Source organism: Polistes fuscatus, unplaced genomic scaffold (assembly GCF_010416935.1).
Source record: "Polistes fuscatus isolate 324 unplaced genomic scaffold, CU_Pfus_HIC Scaffold3, whole genome shotgun sequence".
In the NCBI taxonomy this organism is placed as follows: Eukaryota; Metazoa; Arthropoda; class Insecta; order Hymenoptera; family Vespidae; genus Polistes; species Polistes fuscatus.
The window spans coordinates 5721927-5739053 of NW_025113107.1; the positions used below are offsets into that span (position 1 = coordinate 5721927).

General features: G+C 37.7%; 1 protein-coding gene across 1 annotated transcript; it reads left to right on the top strand.

Moving 5' to 3' along the window:
• Positions 1-9438, top strand: LOC122519543 (collagen alpha-1(I) chain-like). Its single transcript, XM_043639057.1, has 4 exons — positions 1-261; positions 882-938; positions 3986-4014; positions 4560-9438. The coding sequence occupies exons 2-4, from the start codon at positions 914-916 to the stop codon at positions 8472-8474; spliced, it is 3969 nt and encodes a 1322-aa protein (XP_043494992.1). The 5' UTR covers positions 1-261; positions 882-913; the 3' UTR covers positions 8475-9438.
• Positions 9439-17127: the final 7689 nt, after the last annotated feature.

Genomic DNA, 17127 nt, shown 5'->3' on the forward strand with positions numbered 1-17127 from the left:
TAGTTAGTAGAGAAAGAAAGAAAGAAGGACAACTAGAAGAAGAGAAGGAGGTAAACTTAACATGGACTGTTGTAGGTACGTATGTACATCAACGAAGGATAAACGAAGCATCCCTGGATAATCGTTGGTGGGGAGTTTACCCAGAGCTACTTGGTTGGGGGTTGCGTTCGGTAAGAGTATATATGATCGCTCAAACACCTCCACCATCAGTCATTCTTACTGACTTACATCCCGGTGTCTTTTACTCGACGGATCGGTTAGGTGAGTCCTCACCTTCCTCATCCATTTTCTTCTTTTACCTGTTCCTCGCGTCTTCTTCCTATACAATTTATTTTGGTTTTTTTTCTTCATCTTCTTTTCTTTCTTCTCATCTTTGCTTTTTGATCGATCGATAATAAAATTGCGTTTTAGTGCGGATACTTGAAAAGTTTCAAATAAATCTCGAGTACAACTATAAATGTTAGATTTGTCTCATTAAGTCGAGAGTTCCTTGTAACTTTGTTCTCCCTTATTGTTTTGTAATGACACTGACATCACCAAATTTGTCCAATTTCAAGTGCCCATGTGAACGGAACTAGTAGCTTCAGTGTTAACGCGTCAAGGTTCTCCACAAGATTAAGTTCGATATACAGTGGTCCGTTCTTTTTTTTTTCTTTCTTTTTTTCTTAATTATCACCCTGACCGCATTTCTTTATGATTTATTTCTAAGAAAAGTGATCTCAAAGAATCCCGACTATCTTTCGCATTTTCATTTTCATCTATTTTTTTCCATTAATTGGAAAACTCGTAGAATTTCCTCTTATTCGCGGAAGTGAAATGAAGAAGAACAAACTAACGAAGGACTTTGTCCTTGTTTTTTTTTTATTTATTCTCTTTTACAGGCTAACAATTAAGAAGAGCAGCGTCACCAATCATGGGGCTGCGATTATTATTGATAGGTAATTACCAAATTATTTTAATTCTTTTTTCTCAAATTATTCCATGCTAATTTCGACAAAAAATTCATGTTCTTTTAATTTCTATCCACATTTCATAAGTTATTTTTGACGTCGGAGAAAGCATAGAATAAAACAATCCTAAGCGTATAATCATTGTAATGTGCACAGCAAAGAAATTCTATAATGATTATGGACATCATGTATGTCTTTCGACGAAGAACATTATTGTTATCCATTTTTCTCTCTTTTTTTTTTTTATTTTCTTACCATCTTCTCGCTCGTTAGTACTTCAATTGCAATTAGATTAACATTCTTCGACAATGTCGTAGCGTCGTAGTCCTTGATTCATATCCATCCTTGGTGAATCTTTACATGCACTTCTTAAAACGTACATTTTATTTGAAAGGAGAAACATATGCGAATGCAGACAATGATATCGTAGATAAATTATTTTGTTATTATCATTTTTATCTTCATAATTTTTTATTAATTCACTTTATTCGAAGAAAAGTCGGTGAAGGATAGACAAATAATTTTTATGCACATGTGTACACATTAATCAAGAATTTTTACAAATAATTTTAATGTCAGACTTTTTGCAATACGTAGAAATTCATGTGTATGTTCAAGGACGATTAAAAAGATAGACAGAGAGAAAGAAAAATAGAAAGAAAGAGAAAAAGAGAGAGCAATTAATCAAAGAGAATTCGAAATTTCATTCGAACCTTCTAACAACAAACAACAAGGTCCACTTTTTCGTAACTTCCTCTAATTATAATACATTAAAGATAAGATGGTCCTCGTGCCTAACAGCTGGTATTGTTCCACCAGCAGACTTTTACATTTTTATGGGGCCATTCTTTACGCTTAAGATCATCCGTACTTAAAATAAAGGTCAAGTGTATGCGGCCTGTTGGTGCAATTTCAGACATCCTTCTCTTTTCCTTTTTTCATTTTTTTTCGCCAACTTTAAAAAGGAAAAGAGAATGAAAGAAAGAGAATGAAAAGGGACGAATGATATTAATCCTTGAGTTTTATGTACAAACTACATGCACGTCTTTATGCTAATGAACATGAAGTGGGATAGAAAACGGATGCTCCACATTTCTTCTATACTGAAAGATCATTAAGCTTTACAGCGTTTTCATAGAAAAAAAAGCTAATTTCTTTTTAAATATTACGAATGATTTAGACATTTCTTTTTCTACTTTTTGTTTTTCTATGCCCCCAATTTTTTTCGCATCTACAAAAATATTATCCAACGTGAAAGTCATAGTGCTTTTTATATTAATTTATATTAATTCTAATTTATATTTAGAAAAATATGGTATAGAAAGATAATTATCAAAAGTTCATCAAAAGTATTCAAAAATTAATATAATTATAAAAATTGAAAATTAGAAATAAAGAAATAAATTCAACGCAAAACTGACGTTGTCGCGTTTTAGCCGAAACGTTAGAAATAAATTTTTTGATGATATAATTAAACGAAATTAGTAAAATATAAAAATGATTGCAAATCTTGAAAGCAAATTTTACGACGTCCTACATTTTGCTAGATAAAATAGACAAAAGAAAATATATTTTTGGAGAAAGTTGTACCACAATAGTGTTAACTATTTCTTTATTTGTTGTGTTGTAGTTGTCAGATTACGCCATTGCTCGGAACACCTAGTCGCGCAATACAAGTGTAACGACGAATAGTTCGAAGATTCTCTCGAACGTGAAACACAAGCGAGACTTCCTCGGCGTATCGCGTTCAGATGATCTTCTTAGATCACGCGAAGCTCGACCGTTTCTCGATCTCCATCGTCCATTGTTTCTCCTCCCCGTTAAAGATTGACTCTTTTTACGTTGACCAAGAAATACACGAAGAGGCTTATCGAACAATTCGCTTAATATTGTACAACTACTACGTTTATTCCTTCCTTTTCTTTTTTTTTCTTTTTTAATCTTAACGAACTGTTTAAATTAATTAAATCAAATCTATCTTATGTAATCTATACATGAAATCATCTCGATCATTAAGATTATCTAATCATATACGATCTGTTTGTTTGTTTTTTTGTTCTTTTTTTAATAAGAAAGGATATTAAGTATTGAAAAAATCGATTAGAAATGATTAAGACGATCGTGCGATTTTCTGTCAAGATGGAGGACCCTAGATTTCTTTCATTATTTAGAACAATAACCTTAAAGTGTCGACGAGCGTAACAATATGACGAAACAAATATTAGTGAGTTCTCTTTTTTTTTCTTCTTCTCTTTTTCTTCCATCACATCTTATTTTTCATCATTGTCGCGTAATAAAAGCAAGCGTACGCAATTCGTCGCGGTGACGGTGCCCGGGTTGCGTGCGAATCTCACATGAGAGAAATGGCCTGAAATATCTCTCTGACATAACTTCCCGCCTAATTAATTAAGAAGCATTGTCGACTATCACCGACAGAAAGAAGAGAAAGATAGAGAGGGAAAGAAATAGGGAGAAAGAGAAGGTAAGACGTGACAAGGAATCCGTGCTTTCTCATGCATTCGTTCAACGTTGAATGTAAAGAAAAAGAAGGAGAGAGAGAGAGAGAGAAAATATTTTACGAGTTAGGAAGAAGAGGATAAAAGATGTTAGGCATGTTAGTAGCATGATTTCTAGAGAGGATCAACCAAACAAAGGATGAGAAAAGAGACAGAGAAACACTTATGCATTTTTATTTACATTCAATCGGTGTAATGCGTACGCGTGGCTCTATACGCATAAGTTTTACCGAGTTTTCTTCGCCTATTTTCGTAATCAATTTTATTTAACGTTTGTCTTTGAAGAAGCACTAGAATTGTTATTTTAGACGAACGAGGAAGAAAGTGTTCTAAAATAATTTACGATTGTTTGCATTTAAATTACTTATATGTACATAGAATGTACAAAATGATTTATTAATTTCGGGAACAACAAATAATTTGTCATGTGAATAAGAACGATGTGTTTCCTTTAATATTAATGAATCGAGTTACAGTCTGTATATGTGTTGTAATGATACCTGTGTTTACATGTTTCAGCTTCGCTAGCTATCTTCCACGCTTGCACGGTGAGTATTTGATCGTTTTAATATATCGTTATAAATGCATTTGCTAAATGAAGCTGTTATTACTTTTTGACAAGCGTGTAACCCAAATGAAAATTAATCTTCCAGCATGAAATTCTTATTAACCATTGCGCCATTCTCGTAACACAAAGTCGTCAACAGTTCGATCGGTTTTCTTCCTCTTTTCACGATGATGTAATATCGATAGATTACACCAAGTATAGAATATAGAAACCACCGTGTGTTGTAGCCAACTCTCCTGGCTATACTTGTCACGAGACAGAAATGCATAAAGCGCGAAGAATATATAAGTGCCTAATGTCAACGTACGTAATATTCTAAAGTGGTTAAGTGATTCACGTAGGTTGTGGGTTGAGTCGGAAAACTAAAGTGTTAGGACCTTAATGATTCATCGAGCTATAGCAATTTCCCTTTAAATGTCAAGTAAATGATGAATTCAAACAGAATTGTTTTCATCGTCGATAAAATCTTCCTTAAAAACATTCTCCTTTTAAAAATATTAGAATATTTAATTATTTGGATTTCAGGCAGAACAGGGTTATAGTTATCCTAGGCCTAACAATCCGCTAACACCAGGCGGTGATCACGGTGGCAAGCCAGGAGGACCAGGTTTTCCTGGAACTCCAGGTGGATATCCATCGCCAGGTGCTCCTGGAGGATATCCATCGCCAAGTGCTCCTGGAGGATCAGGTGGAAACGGAGGACCTGGAGGATATCCTAGTGGGAAACCAAGTGGTCCAGGAAGCCCTGGTGGATATCCTGGTGGTGGACCTGGAGGACCGGGAGGACCAGGAGGCTCGGGAGGACCTGGAGGTTATCCTGGCGGAAAACCAAGTGGACCAGGTTTTCCGAGCAACGGACCCGGTGGATCAGGAGGTCCTGGTAGTTTTCCTGGGGGCGGACCACAAGGACCTGGAGGACATGGAGGCTATCCTAGCGGAAGACCAGGGGGACCTGGTTTTACGGAAGGTCCAGGAGGTTATCCTGGTGATGGACAACAAGGACCAGGACAGGGAGGACCAAGTGGGCCAGGAGGATATCCAAGTGGAAGACCAGGAACACCCGGAGGATACCCTAGTGGACGACCAGGAGGCCCAGGAGGACCAGGAGGTACAGGAGGTCCAGGAGGATATCCGGGCGGAAGACCTGGTGGACCAGGAAGTCCTGGAGGCTATCCAAGTGGAGGACCACAAGGCCCAGGTGGACCAGGAGGACCAGGGGGCCCAGGAGGTCCGGGAGGATATCCGGGCGGAAGACCTAGTGGACCAGGAAGTCCTGGAGGCTATCCAAGTGGAGGACCACAAGGCCCAGGAGGACCAGGGGGACCGGGAGGATATCCGGGCGGAAGACCTGGTGCACCAGGAAGTCCAGGAGGTTATCCAAGTGGAGGACCACAAGGCCCAGGAGGACCAGGAGGCCCAGGAGGACCGGGAGGATATCCTGGCGGCAGACCTGGAAGTCCAGGAAGTCCTGGAGGCTATCCCGGTGGAGGACCACAAGGCCCGAGTGGGCCAGGAGGACCAGGAGGCCCAGGAGGACCGGGAGGATATCCTGGCGGAAGACCTGGCGGACCAGGAAGTCCTGGAGGTTATCCTAGCGGGGGCCCACAAGGCCCTGGTGGACCAGGAGGCCCAGGAGGCCCAGGAGGACCAGGAGGATATCCTGGCGGTAGACCTGGAAGTCCAGGAAGTCCAGGAGGCTATCCAAGTGGAGGACCACAAGGCCCAGGAGGACCAGGAGGACCAGGAGGCCCAGGAGGTCCGGGAGGATATCCAGGCGGAAGACCTGGTGGACCAGGAAGTCCAGGAGGTTATCCTAGCGGGGGCCCACAAGGCCCTGGTGGACCAGGAGGCCCAGGAGGCCCAGGAGGACCAGGAGGATATCCTGGCGGTAGACCTGGAAGTCCAGGAAGTCCTGGAGGCTATCCCGGTGGAGGACCACAAGGCCCGAGTGGGCCAGGAGGACCAGGAGGCCCAGGAGGTCCGGGAGGATATCCGGGTGGAAGACCTGGTGGACCAGGAAGTCCAGGAGGTTATCCAAGTGGAGGGTCACAAGGCCCAGGAGGACCAGGAGGCCCAGGAGGCCCAGGAGGGTATCCGGGCGGAAGACCTGGCGGACCAGGAAGTCCTGGAGGTTATCCTACCGGGGGCCCACAAGGCCCTGGTGGACCTGGAGGCCCAGGAGGCCCAGGAGGACCGGGAGGGTATCCGGGCGGAAGACCTGGCGGACCAGGAAGTCCTGGAGGCTATCCTAGCGGGGGCCCACAAGGCCCTGGTGGACCAGGAGGCCCAGGAGGCCCAGGAGGACCGGGAGGGTATCCGGGCGGAAGACCTGGCGGACCAGGAAGTCCTGGAGGCTATCCTAGCGGGGGCCCGCAAGGCCCTGGTGGACCAGGAAGCCCAGGAGGCCCAGGAGGACCTGGAGGGTATCCAGGCGGTAGACCTGGCGGTCCAGGAAGTCCTGGAGGCTTTCCCGGTGGAGGACCACAAAGCCCAGGAGGACCAGGAGGTCCTGGTGGCCCTGGGGGACCTGGTGGTTTCCCTGGCGGTTTTCCAGGCTCAAATGGAAATGAAGAGCCTTACGACGAGGGTGATTATTCTGCGATACCTGGCGAGCCTGGTCGTGATTATCCCATATATTCTGACATACCAGAAACAAGTTTCCGTTGTGAAGATCAGCAATTTCCTGGATATTATGCAGATGTTGAAGCTCAGTGCCAAGTCTTCCATATTTGTGCCAATAATAAAACTTACGATTTCCTTTGCCCGAATGGAACAATCTTTCATCAACAATATTTTGTCTGTGTGTGGTGGAACCAATTCGACTGTAGCACTGCTCCAAATTTCTACTATTTGAATGAAAATATTTATGACTACACTATAATGGGAGGGCCTGAAATGTTCCCTGGAGGCCCAGGAGGCCCTGGAGGGTTTCCCGGCGGGACAGGTGGACCTGGAGGTTTTCCTGGAGGCGGACCAGGTGGACCAGGGGGCCCAGGAGGACCAGGTGGATATCCTGGCGGTGGACCGGGGGGTCCAGGAGGTCCAGGAGGTTATCCTGGCGGTAAACCAGGAGGGCCAGGAGGTCCTGGTGGACCTGGAGGATATCCCGGCGGTGGACCTGGAGGACCTGGAGGTTTTCCTGGAGGCGGACCAGGTGGACCAGGGGGCCCAGGAGGACCAGGTGGATATCCTGGCGGTGGACCGGGGGGTCCAGGAGGTCCAGGAGGTTATCCAGGTGGTAAACCAGGAGGACCAGGAGGACCAGGTGGCCCAAGCGGTCCCGGTGGCTACCCTGGCGGTGGACCTGGAGGACCAGGAGGTCCAGGTGGTTATCCAGGCGGTAAACCAGGAGGACCAGGAGGGCCAAGCGGTCCCGGTGGATACCCAGGTGGTAAACCAGGAGGACCAGGAGGACCAGGAGGCCCAAGTGGTCCGGGAGGTTACCCTGGCGGTGGACCTGGAGGACCAGGAGGACCAGGAGGTCCAGGTGGTTATCCAGGCGGTAAACCAGGAGGACCAGGAGGACCTGGAGGACCAGGAGGCCCAAGCGGTCCCGGTGGATACCCAGGCGGTGGACCTGGAGGTCCAGGAGGTCCAGGTGGTTATCCAGGCGGTAAACCAGGAGGACCAGGAGGACCAGGAGGCCCAAGCGGTCCTGGTGGATACCCGGGCGGTGGACCTGGAGGACCTGGAGGACCTGGAGGTTCAGGTGGTCCAGGAGGCTATCCAGGCGGTAAACCAGGAGGACCAGGAGGACCAGGAGGCCCAAGCGGTCCCGGTGGATACCCGGGCGGTGGACCTGGAGGACCTGGAGGACCAGGAGGCCCAAGCGGTCCCGGTGGATACCCAGGCGGTGGACCTGGAGGTCCAGGAGGTCCAGGAGGTTCAGGTGGTCCAGGAGGCTATCCAGGCGGTAAACCAGGAGGGCCAGGAGGCCCAAGCGGTCCTGGTGGTTATCCAGGTGGTAAACCAGGAGGACCAGGAGGCCCGAGCGGTCCGGGCGGTTTCCCTGGCGGTGGACCTGGAGGACCTGGAAGTCATGGAGGATATCCCGGTGGAGGAGAACATGGTTCTGGTAGCCCAGGTGGACCAGGAGGACCAGGAGGGCCAGGGGGACCAGGAGGTTATCCTGGTAGTGGTCCGGGTAGCCCAGGAGGTCCTGTGGGACAAAATGGAAAACCCAGTGGATATCCAGGGGGACCTGCATATTTAGCACCTACTGGACCTCTAGGACCGAGTGGTCCTGGTGGTCCAGGCGGTCATGGAGGTCCGGGAGGACCAGGATATAGACCAGGTGGGTCATCATTTCCCAGTGGACCGTCAGGTCCGTCGAGACCTGGTGGTTTTCCTGATGTTAAACCATCTCCAGGAGAAACGCCATTTCCGCCTCAAGGGCCTTCGAAACCAGAACGCGAATACTTGCCACCCCGAGTCGGTTAATCTTATTAATTATTTAACTGCGTTAATTTAAAATTTCACGCGTAACAATCGCCGTTGGTGATACTTGAACCATATTGTAAATACAAACCTTCTTACCTTTTAGCTAAGTTAAGTAATATGCTATTCATTCCGATGGATAATTTAATCATTTCTTTTACGATATTTGTTTCGTCGTGCAGGTTTCTTTAAAGTAACTTTTAATGTTACCATTAAGTAAGTCTATTTTTTTTCTTTCTGTTACGAGTTTTATACATTTTTTTCTCGAATTACTTTACATCTTCGTTCTTTTATTCTACAAATTAGTTTTAATAGATCGCAGATTTAATTTTTCGTTTTGTTTCATAATGCAAAGAACTAGATTAAAAGTGATTATTATGTTATATAAAGCAACTAAAAAATGGACGTATTTTATATTTAAAAAATATTTTGTATAAAGAAAACAATGATAGTTTTATTATAGGTATTTTTAAATTCACCTACTCGTAACAGAAAGTTAGTAGCAGAATAACTCGTAGAATTAGACAAAATTAAGTGCGATTAGAGAGAACAGTAACGAAAAGATCGTTGGAACGTATCTCGCAAGGTATTATCACACGATATATATTTATTTATTTCGATATTAACATGTAATATCGATATATTATTAAATCGACTACCATATTATTAAGAAACAAAATCAATAGAGACAATTATTCGGATCTTTAATATCTAATTCTTTCATGTTTTTGATAATATGAAGGACATACACGTTAAACAAAGATCCGAATAATATTCTCCGAACAGTATCATCCTTATCTGTTGCAAGGAATGAGATTTAACATAATTATAGTATATATATAATTTTATACTTTTTATATTATACACATCCATATGCGTAATTTTATAAAGATGGTTCGAGACTCCTACGTGGGATGCCATTATGTATAGTTTAATATGTGAAATAAAGGAAACGCCTTTGCAAGAATTATTTATTTCTTTTTCCTTAATTGTAATATTATTTTGGTTTATAGAAAATAATATAATATATGATAGAATATAAATTTTAACGACTCCTATATGGGTCAGTAGTTCGCTTACTGACCTTTTAAATGGACTATCAGTATATATATTCATTAGGAACAAAAGGGTTAATATAATATTATAATAGCTAGCAACCTACCCTCGGTGAAAACAATAAAGCGCTTCTGGAAATAGCAATAAAAGCTATAACAGGACGAAGTCCTAATAAAAAGAAGAAGAAGAAGATATTATATCAAATTATTTGAAAGATTACATTTTTGTTTGCAAGTCCATTTGCATCTATCTTTTTCCATTTTCTACATTTGATATTTCTCATTTTCATTCTATTATAAATATACGTAGTAACAGAAAGTCGCTAATGCAAATGAGAGGGAGTTACATAAATTCAGGGATACTGTACGAGCACCTACGAATGCCATGATGACACGTCCATACGTGGTCACGTAAATTTTACAAACGAGAATTCTCTTGTGACCCTTCATCGTCCGGTATAACACTGCTACTACAATTTCGCGGTCTCTCTTGGGAACCACATGGAGACCCCAGTACATAAACTCTGGTATTATTCCAACGTTTTTCTTTATTTCTTTTTCTCTTCTTCCAGTTTTTGTTCTCTCCTAAAAATATATTTCTACCTACGTTTCATTGTTAATCCTATACGAAACAAATGATAATTTAGTAAAAAGCAAATAAATACAAAATAAATCATTAAAATCATCAATAACGTCATTTCAAATCATAAAAACGCCAACAAACAATTCTATTTGACTTTTTATTTAATTGTGATTTTATTGACTTGCGATATTAATAAAAAAATACAAATGAAATATGAACGCCATTAACCATCGACGATACCCTAAAGATAATTTCTAAATTTGTTAATATCAAACAATCGATGATGTTTTTTATTCGCAAAGTATATGAGTCACTTTCAAGGTAAAAATCGATTAGTTGTGAGAAAATTAATGACCTTTTAAGATTAATTAGGAAAGAAATATTTAAAGTTCTATTTTTGTAACGAAGTAAATAGTAGGACTAGCTATAAAGTTTCGTTTAAAGAGTCAACTATTAGAATGCGGTCAGAGTATTCACAAAGTGTCACGTTAATTCCGTAAATGCAGAAATTGTCTTCGATTTCAATCGGGGTGAAACGTGTGAAACGGAGCAGCAGTAGCAGCAGCAGAAGCAGCAGAAGCAGCAGAAGCAGTAGCATCCTTGCGAATCTCGATTTATCTCGGTGACCATTCTCGCACTTATTGCTCAATGCTCGCTCGTTCCAAAGCGATGCGCTTCGATGAGAATGCTTAGGTACCAATACGAGTACATTTATACGCGTGTGCATCTGTATACGTCTATACACGTATAGATACGTACATACAATTTACGATTTCGAGAAAAATACGAGAGTGAGAGAGAAAGAGGGAGAAAGAACTTGGTTGGGGCTTGCTGTACGCGTGGAATAACGAAAGGATCGTCGATATATCGGAAAAGAGAACTCGAGGCAGAAGGTTGGTTCGTGATGCATCTTCGTGGCCACTGGGGAATCCTTCGAGCAAAGTTTTTTTTATTTTTTCTATTTATTTTTATTTTTATCCAACTGTCTGCGCTATGAAATAACAAATATTTTTCTTTCCTCCATTTCGTTTTTTTCCTTTTTCCCTTACGCGAATGAAATAGGTTTCATTCATAGATTATTGCAATGCTTTTTGATTTAAATAATGCAGTTATATTCTTATTGCTATCAATTTAATTGTTTAAATGGAGATATTTATTTGCAACATTAATTAACGTAATATCAATTCAATATAAATATATATATATATATATTAATGTCTTCTTTTTCTTCTTCTTTTTATGAGGACCTTGTCTCTTGTTATAATAGCTTTTTTATTGCTATTTCCGGGAGCACTTTATTGTTTTTACACCGAGGGTAGGTTACTAGCCTCACCCTCGATATATTAATGTAATAATAATTAATTTTAATTAAGAATGTAGCAACATTGACTGTAACTATTTTAAAATGAAGAACAGAAGAGATAATTAATTTTCAATCAATCATGTTGCATTACTTACACTTATCGTTGGATACATTTATTCTTTGATTACAATAATTTAAACTCCATATTTCAACTTGGACAATAAAAATTTGATATTGAATCCTTTCGTTAGAACGTGTTGCGAGTTATAAATGTCAATGTAATTAAGATCCCTGATGTACGATCTAATCCAATAAACTTTGCGCCAAATATAGATCGTCCTTATAGATCATGAAAAAGATCAAGAAACAGGTGCGTAAAAAGAGCCACCTAATGGTTTAAAAAGAAGGACACGACTGTCAGTGTACTTGATATATTGTTCAATTTGTTACTTTGTCATTGAGCATCCGTGTAAAAGGATCGCGATAATACTAAATCGATTGGTACAGTAAAAATCAGATAAATAAAGAATACAGATCTATTAAAAAGCGAATTTCAAGTGATTAGAAACATCAATGTTGCTTTATTCGATTGCTGCTGCTACTGCTACTTCGTTTTTCCCTGAGATGAAATAACAAATAACGAAGATAAATAGATAAATGGATAGATAAGATAGATCGAATTTTTAAGAATGTATTTTTATTGCTTATCTTTTTCCATCGTAACCATTAATTTTATTATCTTGTATATAACTTTTAGCTATCTTTGTAATATTTTTTGTTTATAGTAAGTAACAATTTCAGTGATCTCATCGAAAAGGTTTGGTTTTCGTAATATAATTTAACAAACAAAGGGAAACATATTGTATCGGACTTCGATCCGGTAATATAAAAAGATTTATGTATGCCAATTTGTTGAGATGGTGAGATAGAGGAGGATAAAGACACATTCGTAATTTAATCACGTTGCTTAATCGGTCAGCACCTTAAAGAAAGGAAGACGTCAAGCAAATGTAAGAGAAGATAGAACTGGTCGTAAATGTATTTCACATTGGACGGCAGTCTTCATAATTAGAGAGCTTGAAAATTACGCGTAAGTGATCGTTAATGCCTCTTCGTTAGCAGTACTCGAACGAAAGTACTATTTCGCAAATAATACGTTTAATAGGTTGCAATATGCTTTACCAACCAGCATTCAGATTATCTTTAAAATCCTTTGAACTTTTCTTACGACTATTTCAAAAACCCATGTCATGTCAATATTATTCTATACATTCTATTTTACAAAAAAATAATTCCAATCATTTATATAAATGACTATTTGATTAACCGTAATATTATTCATAATTTATTATTTTTTTTCTTTTCTATTCTGAAATTAAAAATGACAAAATTTATTTAAATTATAATAATTAAAATATTAGGAGAAGAATCTCTAAGAAAATTGTACAGTAATTGGTATCATATTAATGAGGGAAGAATCAAGATATCGATTGCTTTCAAATTCTACACAGTTGTAAGGGTCTATCAGGATCAGACACAGTGTTGCATGGAAAGCAGAGTTAAATGGAAAAATAAATTTTTTACAATTTAAATAAAAAAAATAGAAATTATTATAAAAATATACATGGGCATGGTGTAAAGTTCACAGCTTAATAAATAACGATAGGATGAAAAGTTTTGAGTCTAACACGGGGCGGGCAATTATAAAAGCTTTAAAAAATAAAATTTCAAACTAAAAAATTGATTTTTTCATCTGACACGCGAATTCATATATAGGAATGAATGTGGAAACTTTTCCCTTTGGTTTCTTCGAAACAATTAAATAATGGGTTTATTACTGCTTGCCCAGTGTATGATCCTGTCAACTTGACCCTTCCCTTTTGTAATCAATTATTATTAATATCGATTAATAAAATTCTTATACATGAATTTTTTTATCGGGAAAGCGAAAACTAATATGAATGTAAAGAAACGCCAGTGTTTATGCTAAAGGATAAATTGTTGGTACGAGAAGATAAAAAAAAAGGAAGGAAGAAAAAAAGAAAAGATGTTATCGAAAGATCGAGAAAAGACAGGACGTAGACGAGTTGTCTGGGACGATCGGAGAAGGCGAATGACGCGTCCGTGCTACGATCTTGTGTCCTTGCTAGCCTAACGTCCCTGACAATGACGGCTAGTGACCCCTCCAACCGGTTATTTGCTGCGTCGTAACTCACTATATTGCATGCGTCTATCGCAAACGCTCTCCATTCTCAAGGTCAATCAAGTACACATAACAACGTATAAATATATACGTCATTCTTAGCAGAGATTTCAGATCGATATCTCAACTAATTATGACTGATTACTCGCGCCATATTGACATCTTGTTTCTTTTTTAATTAAGAAATTCAAGTTAAGTATCCAAAGAATTCGCGCGCTGCAAAAACATTTATCACATATAAAATGTATGTTTATGAGTATGTGTAATATAATAATATAATATATATAAATAATTAATATTGTTAATATTATATATACCATAATTATAAATACATAAATGATATATTATATTATATTTATCTTCTCGCTCTAAAAATCTGAAACATTTGTGATACTTCTACTATTATTAAAAAAAAAACACACATACACAGCAAGTAGTAATATAGTCGATTTACTATATTAACAAATAAGGTAATATTTGAGTCAGTTGCGAATACTGGATAAGGATACGACTGGAATCTCATTTACGATTGACTTGCTTTCGATTTTCATCTAAACTCCACACAACTCGAACTACCATTTTAAATCTACCAATGAGGTTTAAAACCAACAACTTACCTTCTACTCTTCATTGAAATTTTCTACACGTAAATATATATTTCACGTATACGTGTAAACATACAAATACGTGTAAAGAAGAATCGCGTTGAGCTTAATGAAAACGTAAGACTTGTTTCTCATTCGCGATTGTTGCAGTCCGCAAGCACAGCGATACCGTTAATCAAGATCGTAAATTTTCTAGATAAAGTGAGAGTGGGAATAATAGAGACTAAGAAAATAACAGAACGAAAGCGAGAGAGAGAGAGAGAGAGAGAATGAAAAACGAAGAAGGCGCGTGCTTCGGTCGTGCCGACTAAGGTGATCACATCTTTTACCTGGGCTACAGATGTAAACGGTTCGATAGCAATGAGAGAGATGGTTAGCTAGAGGGATGGATGGATGGATAGATAGATAGATAGCTTCATACGACCTTTACTATTTCGTAGAGTCGAACGTGAAGAAGAGGAAAAAGAAAAAGGCTCCTTGTAAAATATTTTTAACGGTTATTTTTATCATAGAAAAAATTCTTACATCTTTCATTTATTTAATTGTCCTTATTATCTTTTGTTCGTGTCCTTCTTCTTTTCCATTTTTTTGTCTTTCTTTTATTTTATGCAACGTTTATTGTCTTTAATAATACTTATCTCACATTTAAACTTCAGATTTGATCAATAGAAAAAAAAGAAAAATGTTTAAATTAACAATCAAAGAGTCGCATAAATTGTTGGATATTTTTCTTATTCTTATAGTGTATAGTGAATTTCGTATAAATATGAATTCTAACAAATAACATAATATTTGTATTCAATAATTTTACGCTATCATGTGATAAAGAATTGAAATTATTAAAATAATTATTCATTTTTAAATGTGCATATTATCCCTTTCAAAGCAGGTTCAAAGCAGGTCTCGAGCGTTAATAGATCTTAATGAACTTTTTATGTAAATATAAAAAAAATAAGATAAGATGAAGTTCATTAATGTGATAATCATAGATTACATCAATGCATATAATCGACGAGATTTATTTGAAAAATAAATCAAAATCTCTATTGAGCAATCTATCGAGGAAAGACTATAGTATTTGTAATTACGAATTAGAAAGAAAATGAGATTAGACAAAAGAGTGAAGTAAGAGAAAATCAAATAGATATAAAATCAACGTCTTCGTTTGAATTGAAAAAAAGAAAAGGAGATAAAGAAAAAGAATACGTTAATCAAGAAGATCATCAAGTTGTCATCGTTCCTCATTCCAAAGTTAAATTTAAAAGACTGTCAACACAAAGCACAGAAAGCATTGCTGCACTTTATCATTACAAGACATTTGTTTTACATTGGCATACATTAAAATTAACATTAGAAACGAATCTAAATTAGATTACGAAATAATTTGATCTAATGTTAGAAGGAAAAGAACTATCGAACAAACAAATGATCTAATTTTAATTTTTTTTTCTTTTCCATTTGTTTTACGTTGCGAAGCAAGAGAAATATCGTTGTTTCTATCTCTTTCTTGAATTTTTAAAAGCCGCGAGCGCATTAACGTCGCCGGAAACTCAATGTCTATAAAACCACGACGAAGTCAATGGGTAAAAATAAAACATTCAAAGGAAAGAAAGAAGCGATTTACTCGAGGAAGTCACGAATCCTTTCGAAGGAGGCTTGCTTTATATACGTATTATGAATCTAGACCGAGAATATAAGAGTGAAAGTAAGATGATAAGAAGCAAAAGGATGGTGAAGTGTCGATATGTCTTTGAAAACTTTAATACAGTTATACGAATTATCGCTATTTGTGTCTTACTAAACTTTATAAGTTTAGAAAATTTTATAAAACGAGCCATTTTTCTGTTCTGACATTTTTACTCTTTCTCTCTCTTGATTCGAGTAATTTTTGGTCCTTCCGTTTTATTCTACCTTGAGTATTTCAAACTTGCACGTCGCCTCGGTGAATGATATGAATATGAATGAGATCATACTCTCCGTGATACGAGAACATATTTTAATAGCCGACTAGGTGTCCGTTTTAATTAAGAAATTGTCAAGCCTTGGAAATATTTTTGAGAAATTTCACACATAAGAACAAAGAAATATTTCGTATATATACAAAAAGAATATATAAAATTAATATATGTGTTCAAACAAATTTGTTATTAATAAAAGAACGTTAAAAAAATGTTTTCTTGTGAATCATTCATAAGTTTTTGCGATAATAAGTATCGTAATGATAAATTTATTTTCAATCGTGTTAATATATAAATATAACGACGTTGTTTTAAAACAAATTGTCAAACTTATACGAATGACTGAAATGTTTGTAATTAATTGATAAACTTTTTTTAATTATCTATATAAATTTTTCTTACGAAATCTTATGCGCAACGATAATAACAATAAATTATATTAGTATGTCAAGTAAGTTCAAAGAAAGATTATTTTATCGTAAATAATGTTGATACATTTCAACTTAAAAGAGACTGACGTGTAGAAAGTGCCTAAAAGAATGTCCTATTAACGATAAAATGTTAACAAATATTTTTCTATGATTAATTCATAAGTTTCTGTGATATTTATATAAAAAAGAATGTTTTAAGAAATTATTAAAAAATTTTTTATGAATTATGTATGTGAAATATATATATATATATATATATATATATATATATATATATATATATATAAATAATATATGTGTTCAAACAAATTTGTTATTAATAAAAGAACATTAAAAAAATGTTTTCTCCTAAATAATTCATAAGTTTCTGTGAAATTGACGTAAAAAAGGATGTTTTAAAAATGTATATAAAATTTTGTATGAATCGCGTACGTGGAATATATACATATAAAAAAAATGTATAAGTGTTCACAAAATTTTGATATTAAAGAAAGAACGTAAAAGAATATTTTTTTACG

What these genes read in the sequence shown, in the direction of transcription:
- LOC122519543 (XM_043639057.1), top strand. Translation starts at nt 914, where the DNA reads ATGGGGCTGCGATTATTATTGATAG. An exon ending in GCTGCGATTATTATTGATAG is followed by an intron (nt 939 to 3,985) that starts GTAATTACCAAA and finishes TACATGTTTCAG; the next exon opens with CTTCGCTAGCTATCTTCCAC. An exon ending in CTATCTTCCACGCTTGCACG is followed by an intron (nt 4,015 to 4,559) that starts GTGAGTATTTGA and finishes TTTGGATTTCAG; the next exon opens with GCAGAACAGGGTTATAGTTA.